Source organism: Saccopteryx leptura, chromosome 9 (assembly GCF_036850995.1).
Source record: "Saccopteryx leptura isolate mSacLep1 chromosome 9, mSacLep1_pri_phased_curated, whole genome shotgun sequence".
Taxonomy (NCBI): Eukaryota; Metazoa; Chordata; class Mammalia; order Chiroptera; family Emballonuridae; genus Saccopteryx; species Saccopteryx leptura.
In genome coordinates, this window is record NC_089511.1 from 13,195,289 (window position 1) to 13,207,297 (window position 12,009).

Genomic DNA, 12,009 nt, shown 5'->3' on the forward strand with positions numbered 1-12,009 from the left:
CAACTAATATGTGTTACTCCTATGTGTGGTGTGAGACAAGCATGCCCTCCCCAGAGCTCTTCCCCTGCTTCCTGTCATGGGAGGGTATGTTCTTGGCCCCGTCACTCGGCTACCTCCCCTGCTAGCATCCACATCCCGAGATATTTTAAGGTAGTTCTTTGGCTCTGGGTTCACCGCACAGCAGGTTGTTCCACTTCCAAGAGCCAATCTGGTCATAAGGAGAGAGAATTAACATCTCAGAAAGAAAACTACTCCCTCTCTGTTTCCATCGGGATGTTTCCTGCCTGGGACGTTGCAGAATGTAAATAAGGCAAGTGCACACTCTAACGCAGGTTAATCAAAATATGAGACAGTGGTATACAAACATATCAGCATGAACAACATGGAGATATTTACTTGGCCGGGTTTTCCATTTTCACATAAAAATGCCTCATATTCGGATGCGAATTCAGGGGCGTTGTCATTGACATCCAGCACTTTAATAGCAACAGGTACTCGTGATATCTGACTGTGGTTCCCTATGGGAAGGAAAAAATAACATCAGCATTGAGGGTATTTCATTGTCACGTGCAACTCAACTTTCTTCTTGAAAGCATGTGTGTCTGTTTCAACTTCCCCTAATTAGGGTGTTTTCAACATGGTGGTTATAAAATCTGACCACTCAGTGAGGAAAAAAAAAATATAGCAAGTGCTTTAAAAAGGAAGAAATTATTATTCCAAACACCATTGGCTAGAGTTCAGCCTGATAAAGACGATCTCTGAATAATTTAAAGTTTTCCCTCATGAAGAAAGCTTTATTTTATTGATAAAGCCCATTATACAAAAGAAAAAAAATGCTGCATGCAACAAAGATTTCTCTCTGTGTTTATCTTGGATAGACTTGTGCTGTCACTTGTTTGACCATCTGTCTATTAGAGAGGAGGGTCAAAAGCCCAGCATAAGGACAGAACCAAGTCAATTGTTAAGAGGGTTTCCTTACCAACAATAAAATAAATAATCATAAAGATAGGGCACTCACATATTTCAGGAATTTTATTTTTTATTAAAAACTGGCTTAGGGATCTTTTGGGATAAAATAAGCCCAAGTCATTTTAATATTGTCATTTTCATAAAGATTTTCATCAGTGTAAACAGATAATCTTCTAATCTCTCCAGGTCAATTCCAATAGCAGAAAATTTAATACATAATCCTTAATCCTCAAGTCCTTAAATTTAAAAAGTTGTTACACACACACACACACACCACACACACATACACACGCAGAAATCTGGTCCATTAATACATTGCTGACTTGGGCCATATGATGATTTTTCATTTGTAATAAATACAATAGTTTGACTCTGACTCTACGCTCTTTTGATCTCTTGTAAATGACACAGAAGACACTGGAGGTGACCAATTATTTACTTGTGTTTCTGTGGTACTAAATATGTTCAAGCAAGCCAAGATGGGGTGAGCATTTGATTTTTGAATGTGAAGAAATAGATTTGTATTTGATATGTCAAATCTTTTTGATAGCTGATTAAATTCAGATCTCTAAAACCTTCAAATACTCTCCTCTCTCTCTCTCTTTTTTTTTTTTTTTTTGTTAAATACATAGATATTTCAGAAACACACACCAAATGATCAGAGCCCTGTTACAAATTTATACTTGGTTAACCCACTGGCAATGCTACAAGATTTAAATTTGGTTAACTACTATGGCAGCTCTCCAGTGTTCTAGTTTGATTAACTGAGGAAAATGAGTATTATCCTGTGGAATTCCAACCATCTCAGTAATGGAACAGAATCTCACTTCCCTAAGACAGTGGTTCTCAAACTTTTTGAAGTCAGGGCACATTTTAAATCCTACAAATAATTGTAGGCACACTATATACAAATTTCTGAGAAATATTATTAGAATTAAGTCAAATATTAAAGAAAAAATATAAAGTCCATGTGTGCTTTTATGGTAATTAAATAAAATAAATACAACAAAATTAAATTTATTCTGGCATTACAAAACATTTTTATGTTACATTTCTTGAGTTATGCTTTTTAGAATTCATAAAAAAGAGGAGTTAAAAATTTAAAAAAAAAAGTTATCTTTTAATATATATAGATACATTCTTAGTAAGATTTAGTAAATTTGGCAGTTACTGGCACAAATGTGTTAAGTATTTTCTTCCTGGTGTTTATGAGAAACATGAGCCTGATGTGTCCTAGCAATTTCTTCAATGTTTGGGCATATATTTAAAAGGCCAACTCTCATTTCCTCATCAATACATTGAAGAATTCCTCTCTTTTTACTCTTAATTGTGTTGAGGGCAGAAAATCGTTATTCCATAAATAAGATGTTGAAAATTGTAGTAAAATGTTCAAAGTTTTTTAAGATATTGCCACATATTCTTCTTTTATAGAAATCCAAAAGACTCCAAGAGACAATTCCTTATGTTTAATCATCAATCCACGATCAGTGGGTATAGCTGCCAGTTCTTCTTCTGTTAATGTTAAACCAAAATCACTTGAAGCTTCCATGAATGGGTTTCTAATCCAATCGTATTGTTCAGTGTTAAATGATGGAAAATGCTATAAATTAAATTCTGCCTATCAGCCTTCAAGTCCTATTTTATTTACACTTAACTTTTGCTCACTTCCAGAATCGGATTCTTCAATATCATGCTTCTTTTTGAGAAATCTATCCATTTTATTTGGGTGTATTTATCTAAAAATAATATAATGATGTGTTAATAATAAATATAATAATGATGTGTTAACAAAAAGGGTGGTATTTCTGTAATGAAATGGTATAATAGAGTAACTATATTTAATTTTATATCTGGGTACATGCTGCAAACCAGCACAGCTAGTAATTCCAGATCCCAAGTGGGAATGGAAGAAAATACATGGAATTAAGGAAATACGGGGTCAGGAAGGCCCTGTAATTGCTGCTGGCAAGAACAAAGTGCACCCAAAAACTGCATCTTGCTTTATTTATAGGGCAAAGTGGGCCATTAGCAAATCAATTAGATCTTTTATCATGTTTCCAAGGCAATCCAAGATTTTCACCAAGTGCAGAAAACCCCCACCATACATATCATCTTAACTTTACAACAAACAAAGGATAGAAGAAACTTGCCTCCAGTCTTTCTGGGGAACATGGGGGGTAGTATAAACAATCCAGCATCACAGTTTAACAACCTTTTGCAACCTACTCAGGCAAGTGAGGTGGGGGATTGGGCAAACTGTCAGCTTACAGCCAATTTCCCACACTTCTATCTCCAAAAACCTAAACTCCAAAAACCCTGTTGGTTTTTTGGTCCCCAACAGGCACATATTTCTCTGGAATACCATAGGGCACACCAGTGCAACCTGGCACACACTTTGAGAATCACTGCCCTAAAAATCAAGCCAATGGCCTTAAATGTGTCACCTGAGATATCCTTTCTCTTTTACTATCTTATGTCTAATGAATTAATTCATTCTTCATTCAAAAAGGAAGCATGAAGCTCACAACTTTTAATGGAAGAGAAAAAAAAATTTTAATTATAGTATATGACCCTCAGATAAGGAACTTATATTTCATGCTTTATCTCATTGATTAATATAGATAAATAAGACATAATATATTTGAAATAAGGTATGATGATATACTTAAAGATTTATATCTCCTTTCTAGTCTGACCAGGAGCTGAAGAGTAAAAGTTAAATACAAGTGTCTGCAGTAAAAAATGTTTAGAGCTTCATCTTTGCCTCTTACTGCCCACATGACCCTGAACAATGTCTCTGAGCTCATTTGTTTCCCGAGGAAATTAAAACTCAAGAATGTGTCATGTTATTTACAGAATGTTGATAAATATTGTATGAGAAAAAATGAAAAGTGCTCTGGCAGTATTGGGCATACAGTCAAGGGCATTTTAGCCTTTGCCTTCCATAATCATCAACATCACCAGCCCCATGCATAATGAGAGTTTACTACACACAGCACGAGATATTTCACATAGTCATACCTCATTCAGTTCTCACTAAGGAGCTAGGACGGAGATGATGTGAATCCCAAATCTTGGATGGAGACTGACACGCAAAGGATTGCATGCCTTTACCAAGATTACTCAGTTAAAAATCAACTCCAGGCCTGATCTGTGGTGGCGCAGTGGATAAAGCGTCAACCTGGAAATGCTGAGGTCGCCGGTTCGAAACCCTGGGCTTGCCTGGTCAAGGCACATATGGGAGTTGATGCTTCCAGCTTTCCCCTCCCTTCTCTCTCCCTCCCTCCCTCTCTCTCTCTCTCTCTCTCTCTCTCTCTCCCTCTCCTCTCTAAAATGAATAAATAAAAAATAAAAATAAAATAAAAATCAACTCCAGGATGAAGTTTTGGCCTTCCACACATGACCATTTTTCAGAGTAGAATATTGAGGAAGTCTAAACTAAAATTTGTACTGTTTGTTTGTTTGTAAGGCAACTAATCACAGCCATTTCCTCAAGAATATCTATTTACTTATTAAAAATATTTATCTTAAGTTTGATAGCTATTAGCTATTTGACATTTGTGTCTAAATATCAAAACCAAGGTGGATATATCAACAGGGTTGTACCACCACCAAAATTCTCAGCATTGCACTAATGATGTGCCAGTCTCCCTGAGTGACTGCACAATTTAACAAAGATATTTTTGCTCACAATACTATTTTACTCAAGTACAGTCCTTCCCATGAAATAATTTATTTTGTAATAATATGTATATCAACTCTAAGAACTATTAGTTATTTATTTATAAAATAGCCACTCATTCCACTCCCCATCCTAGACCATCTCTTGTGTGTATAAATAATAGCAAAGGCCTTCTGTCACTATGTATCTTTGTCTTCGATTTCTCTAACCATTCAATTAATAAACAGCCAATGACCAATACAGACTTAATCAATTATATATACATAATAGACAGGGAATAATAGGCACATAGTCTTAGAAAACTGCAAATATAAGGAAAAGCTCTCATATTCCTTAGAATGATTTACCTCCTCGAGAAGTGAAGAAAATGCTAATTTTACTGAGTCAGACTCGCTGACAATGGTTGACTGGCCAACTCTGCCAGATATGATATTCTTATCCCTTTCTCTCGTGCCACATGTCAGTGCGTGGGCACGCACGCGAGCGCGCGCACACACACACACACACACACACACACACAGAGAAACATACATGCATAGATTTTATTTTCATTACTTTGGCAAAAAGATGATTAATTATGCCAAGGCCCGTGTTCTTAATTTCTTCTCTTCTCTTTTCTTAACCTCATCGTTGCAATAAATTGCATTTGTCTCTTAGATTTCAGTGACCAGTGGGTAGTAAGATTCAAGCATAGTAGGTGAACAAGCTTTGTAAAATTTTTTATTGGAATAACTTTCAACACTACAGTAGTAAACGTTTTCTCATATGTAGTATCTGGGACAAGATGGCATGTAACTGTCCAGGGGCCCAGTTCCCTATAATAATACCATCTGACTTTTTGGTTAGATGTAATGTGGGATTGGGAGCTATCACTTAATACTGTGAGCAGATCATGAATGACAGAGGGTGCTCTTCCAATTCTGATATTTCATCTGTCTCAACAACTCTACAAGTCAATGATTTGTTTAAATATATATAATGCATAATGGGCTTTCTTTAAATGACTCTATTTTCTTCTTTCGTTTGGTCTTAACAAAATCTCAGAACCAAACTTAAAATCCACTTCTGACAGCCATAAATTCTCTCATAACATACATTGTGTATCTTATGTTTACCCTTAATTCACTGTATTTATTTGCATGTATTTAATATCCTAAATTGACTAAATTAACATCTTCTTATGTAGTTGTATTGAATAGATTTCTAAGTGATCCCTTTTAATTCAGTAGTCTATGTTCTTCTGCAGTAGTAAGAAATAATCACAAGGAAGAGAACAACACTGCCCACCGTAATGCTAAAAAGTCGCAGGCTGGCGGAGTATGGTGAGATGATCAGAATTTCTGTAGCCTCAGTGGTTATACCGGGCAGTTTCCCAGGATAACCATAATATAACCCCTCCTCTTTCTGATTGTGGGATTCTTTGGTACCGTTTAAGATTCAGCCCAAGCAACATCTAAGCTTTTTACCATATAATTTCTTTCTATATCTTTTTTTTTTTTTTTTAAGAATTGTGGCATAATAGCATGAGGAGCTCCACAGATCCCAGAAAAACCGGTACAAATTATTTTTTTAAAAAATTAAAGTCCATGGGAAAGGTCCTAAGGGCATACAGAAGAAGAAAAACAACATTGGAAGAGAGTCTGTAGTATTGAAACCAAGACCCACTCACTCCATCCACCCTCACAGCTCAGCAAGACGGGAAAGAGACTCCAGACTAACGCCACCAAGAAACAGGGTTCCCACTCTCCCAAGCTGTTAATCAAGGGCTATCTACCCAGGAGAGACGGGATGATACCATTTCTTTCCTGCCTAGAGACCCATTGCTGAAGCTAAGTTTGGAACAACTGCAGATGGGGGCTGCCTTCCTCCACCAAGTTCCTACTCATTAATGGGGCAAGGTGTCGCTGAGAATCCCAGGGCCCTGGTCATCCTTGCCATGGCTCATCCGGGAGGATTCCTGCTGAGAGAGGAGCCAGGAGGCCTGAGGATCCCCCTCCCCCTCCATAGAACACCCAGCTTCTAACGCAGAAGAGTCACTTAGAAAGACGTTCCAGAGCCTTGGCTCAGGTTTGGTGTGGAAATGGGCTGGAGAAGCAAAGAACAGAGAGCTCTGAGCTTCTAATAAAGAAACTAACTTCATTTGCAAAGGAATGTGGAAAAGTTCAAGCCCACTTATGATTACAAAACAAGGGAGGTTGTAGTGAAAGGCAACTGGGAGAAGACTGCTCGATCTGCTGGATGCCCTGGAGATCTAGGCTCAGACTGTCTCCCCAGCTAGTGACCACAGAGAACCAGAAAGACACAGCGAGGAGATGCCAAGATATTCCTCAGCTGGAGCCGCTAACTCCAGTCTCTTCCATGATGGTCTCAAGGTTTTCTCTTCCTCTTCCTGGGTCGACTTTTCTAAAACCACTTGTTACTAGATCTAGGGCCTGCCAGGCACTCTAGAATGATCTCATTTTAAGACCCTTAATTTAATTACTTCTACAAGTACTCTTTTCCAACATTTTTACAAAGGTTCCTGGGGTTAGGACCCGAACATGTGTTTGTTTGTTTGTTTGTTTTTTTGTTTGTTTGTTTTTGTATTTTTCTGAAGCTGGAAACAGGGAGAGACAGTTAGACAGACTCCCGCATGCGCCTGACCGGGATCCACCCGGCATGCCCACCAGGGGGCGACGCTCTGCCCACCAGGGGGCGATGCTCGGCCCCTCCGGGGCGTCGCTCTGTTGTGACCAGAGCCATTCTAGCACCTGGGGCAGAGGCCAAGGAGCCATCCCCAGCGCCCGGGCCATCTTTGCTCCAATGGAGCCTCGGCTGCCGGAGGGGAAGAGAGAGACAGAGAGGAAGGAGAGGGGGAGGGGTGGAGAAGCAGATGGGCGCTTCTCCTGTGTGCCCTGGCTGGGAATCAAACCCGGGACTTCTGCATGCCAGGCCGATGCTCTACCACTGAGCCAAACGGCCAGGGCCTCCGAACATGTGTTTTAAGACCACCCTCTTTAACCTACTATATCACTTCTTCCCAAAAGTTATTTGTGACTGAACAGAATAATACTATCACTAACCTGCTCTCATCCTAGAAAACAAAGGTATGGGAAGCTAATTTAATTATTTAATTTAAGGAATAAATTTCTTCCCTGAATTCTTTTTTTTTTTTTTCCAAATTTTATGAGATATAAGCTTAAGGAGGTTAAATACCTCGTGATTCCCTCCGAGGGTTTTGTCATTCATTCATTTATTCTTTAATCATTCCTCTCTTTATTTTTTTCAATACACTGTATTCCCAGTTAAGTCGAAGCTCCTGTAATTAAGGAATCTACAGCACTCAAGAAAATACCACATCGTAATGGTTTGTTTGTACTGTCACCTGCCCTATGTTTTCCTCCTCTCAAAATGCTGTGGAGGAACGAACGACGGAAAGGCATTTTCCTGTAATCACAAGGAAGATTCCAAAGAGGAGACGGCCTCTGAATTCTCTTTAAGTAATAGGTACAGATACCATGGGTAAAGAAAGGTAGATACAGTTTTCAGATAAGGTCAGCTGCATGTTAAAAGGCCCAGGAGCCCAGAGACCACGTTATTACCAAAATAACCCGTAGCCCCAATGGTGGGAGCATTCAGAGAAGTGGGTGTAGGTGACCGCAGGAGGAGAGTTGAGGACAAATCAAGAAGAGTCTTCTGTTATACGCTAATAGTATGAGCTATCTCAAGTGCTCATTGGCGAGCCAGTGAAGTAGTGCTTGCAATGTACAATTTAAAACCTGTAGCAATCATGCCGATTGGTCAGAAAAGTTATGGTTTGGTTTATTTGGTTTTCCTAAGTATATGAGTGTCCTGGAAATCCACTATGTGTATTTATTGAAAGTGTTAAAAAAAAAAAAAGAAGAAACTAGTGCCCCACATCCACCAAATCTCTCCAAAATGTGTTATTGTTCTATTAAATGAACAAGCATGATTAAAATTATTGCAACTTATCATGATTTTCAACACGTGTCATATTTAAATGCTGAAAATTCTCTTTTATCAAAATTAATGAAATGATGGCAGCTCAAATTTTAAAGATATTATAGAGCAATAAAGCTAATTAATTAAGTTTCTAAGAAAATTATTCATGTCCTTTGTGACTAGCCCCAAAATGTTTGCCTTTCATCTGATACACAAACATTAAATATAAAGATATTATAATTAGAAACTTGATTAGCATTCATTAAAGATTCATTTTCTAAGCAGCAGAGATGAGACACAGTGGTCTGGAAGGAACAGCCCGTTTCAGTGGGCACACCAGTCAGACACGCCACCTCACAGAAACAACTCCTCGACTCCTGCCATTTGAATCATCGTGACTTCCTGTCACCTCTCTGTCACAGAGCCTCATGAACTGCCCATTAATTTTGCCCTTTTATAATCAAAGGTAATGGAACACCGCCAAATCTAAGTTACTCGGGGATTTGCTTCTAACCGGTTTCCATGAGCTACTGTTTTCAAAGGCATTGATCAGAATAAACATTCTCTCTTTCTCAGACTACAACAGATAGAAAAAAAAAAAATGATTTCACAAATTTAGATATACTGGTGAGGCTCAATGAATAATTCCCGGGGCCTTCGCTAAGCAAAAGGGTGGAAGCCATGGGCAGTAAATTACAGTTAACGGGGGAACGCGGCCTGGAGGTCCCGTGGACATTTATAAAGTAGGAAGTTGTGAACTGAGTAAATGATAGAAAAGATAGCAATTTCAAACATTTAAAATAAAGCGGATGGGAGTGTGAAACGTCATGGAAAAATCGTTTTAGCAGTGGACTTATTTAGGCTCTCTGCTGACTGAAGAGAAAACTTTTTGAGGTACATGTTGCCCCTACATGGTTTGATGATTTTGAAATCTCTCGTGCTCGGTTAGCAATTCGTAGGTCATCAGCACTCAAACCACTCAGAACAGAGTCACTCTTGGGCACCTGCTGGGGCGGAATGCCCCCAGGGGTATTTTTCACTGGATTTTCTCTTTACAGTATTGTGTATGCTTGGCCCTTTCACTCTTGAGACACCCATATTGGTGCCCGGGTCCTTCAACCCCCTCAAAAACAACCAAGAAACTTCTGCCTTCTAGGGTGCATAGATGGAACCGCAGAATTTTAATAATTTTTGGCTACCCTAGGATTGTGAAAATTCCAGTGAGCCAGACGATAAACTATACTATGAGTTATTTTACTCCCTAAAATCTCAGTCATATTGACACAGTGGCTGAGAACAAAATGACGACTTCAATCCCATGATGGCTTTGGGTGTCCCATGAGCAAAGCTTATTACCCGTCTTCGCTTTTCTATGGACCACGGAGCAGTTCTCTCAGGAAAGGGAGAACCATGCTTCGTCTCACTGAATATATTGGAAACTTGCACCTATTTGAAAATTCCTTAAACTCGGTGGAAGAAAGGACTCTTAAATGGTGACTTTGGTTAAGTCCTCACAGACCCGTTGTTTTTTTTCATACTGATGGCGAAAAAGCAGGCTATCCGACCACACCACTTTCAAATACTTCCAAACTTGTTACCTTCATCTTAAGAGAATCAGGAAATAGTGGAACCCCGCCTAAGTGCTCCGCAAGGTGTCCACTGCACCTCTTTCTTACGTGTCTACAGTGAACCCTCAGTACCCTCTCTCAGCTCACAAGAGTTCAGGGCCTAGAAAACACATTTATGTTGTGCAATTTTGATCCCAAAGGAAAAAACTTTGGTCCCATTGAGGTGAGAACTGACTTGATGAACCTCTTAGGTACTCTTTCTATTAAATGTAAAAAGTGTAACAGTTATGTTCTAAATAAAATCAACATATCACTACATATATACATATAAAGACAACTTATATATGAACAGTGAGCATTAATGAGAATGGAAAGACTACATTTTCTATTAATATGCTATGCAATACTGTCTACTTTTAATTCTTTGATTCTGCTTACAATGTTTTTGTGTTCTCGGTTCTTCCTTTGTGTTGCTGTGTTGTTGTGTGTATGTGTACATGCACACAGGGACTTCTGTTTGTTTTCTAGAAGTGTGTCTCACCATTCCACTGTGCACTGCTTCTGCTGAATTTGTGACTCAAAAATACCGGTGCCCTTCTTTTAGAGCCCCGAAGGCATGTTTATAATTTGCTTATACATCTCTTTGTCCACACCGAAAGCTAAGAAAATAAAACTCTATAGTGAGTTTATTATTCCCTATGTCCCTATTGGTAATCCACGTCTTCTTTGCAAAATCTCTAATTCTGCCAACAAATAGCATTATGTTTCTATTACGAAGTCCTCAGGTTTCTTCCCCTTAATTATTTCTAATAGGATTCATGATTACTGGAAATAAATTTCTGGAGATTATTTGTATAATGCAATTCAACTTAAATCCCTTACATAACAGAATCCTAATTATGGGGACTCATACTTTCAAGAGGAATCGGTGCATAGGTTTATTTAATATTCAGTTTAAATGCTCATTCAATATCAGCTCACAATAACAATCGCACCCTCAATGCATATGCATGTTACTGCGGAAGAAAATTAATATTGTAAACTACCCAGCATGTACTGAATGATCTGTTATAGACTATCTCTTTGAAGTTTACTGGATTAGTATGAAGACTTTTGTTCTCAAATGGGAATATGATTTCAGAGTATGCAAGGACTGAACTCAATTTAGATGTGATACACACCATAATAGATAGTAAAGAAGTATCATTTTGTAAATATCCAATAAGCCTAAAAAATACCAATTATATGGACTCTAGTCAGCCTGCCCATATTCACGCAAAGCCTGGAAGTGGTAAATCTGATGTAGGAACCCAGCATAGTCTGACCAAGATATAAAAATTATTTAAAAAAAACAAACTTGTTTATTTCTCACAGACTCTCTTTAGCATACCACTGGTAAATTATAATTTTGAAATACCATAATTTAAATACAAATCACTTCCCAAACAATGCAATACAATACTAAATGTCAAAAGAAAGGGTTGATGATTTTATTACCGTGGAATTTTTCTGTTAGTGAATTTATATTTAGAAATATAATCATCATATTTTTTTTAACAACTCTTGGAGTGACTCCCTTAAAATTTTTTGTATGAGGTCAACTTCTGTAGGGGAAGTAAGCCATGCAAACAATAAATTGCATTCAATCTTAAGGTTTTATTTTAGTGTATCTTTATAAAATTATCACCTCTGTGTAACCACCACCCAGATCAAGATATCTGGCATAACCAGAATCATCATGTCCTTCAAGGTTGTCTCTCTACTCGTTTTCTTAACACTATACTAGTGTGTCTTCTGCAGATCATTATAATGATTGAATTAATGTGCACATTTTTTTTTTTTTTTTGT

The 12,009-nt window shown here is 38.0% G+C and overlaps 1 protein-coding gene across 2 annotated transcripts in view; it reads right to left on the reverse strand.

Annotated features, from left to right (window-relative positions):
* The window catches only part of CDH8 (cadherin 8), a 354,528-nt gene that overhangs the window by 74,778 nt on the left and 267,741 nt on the right, over positions 1-12,009 (reverse strand). For both annotated transcript variants that reach the window (XM_066349106.1, XM_066349107.1), the window contains one exon: positions 397-518. In XM_066349106.1, coding sequence (XP_066205203.1) covers positions 397-518 — 122 coding nt within the window. The remainder of the gene's footprint in view (positions 1-396; positions 519-12,009) is intronic.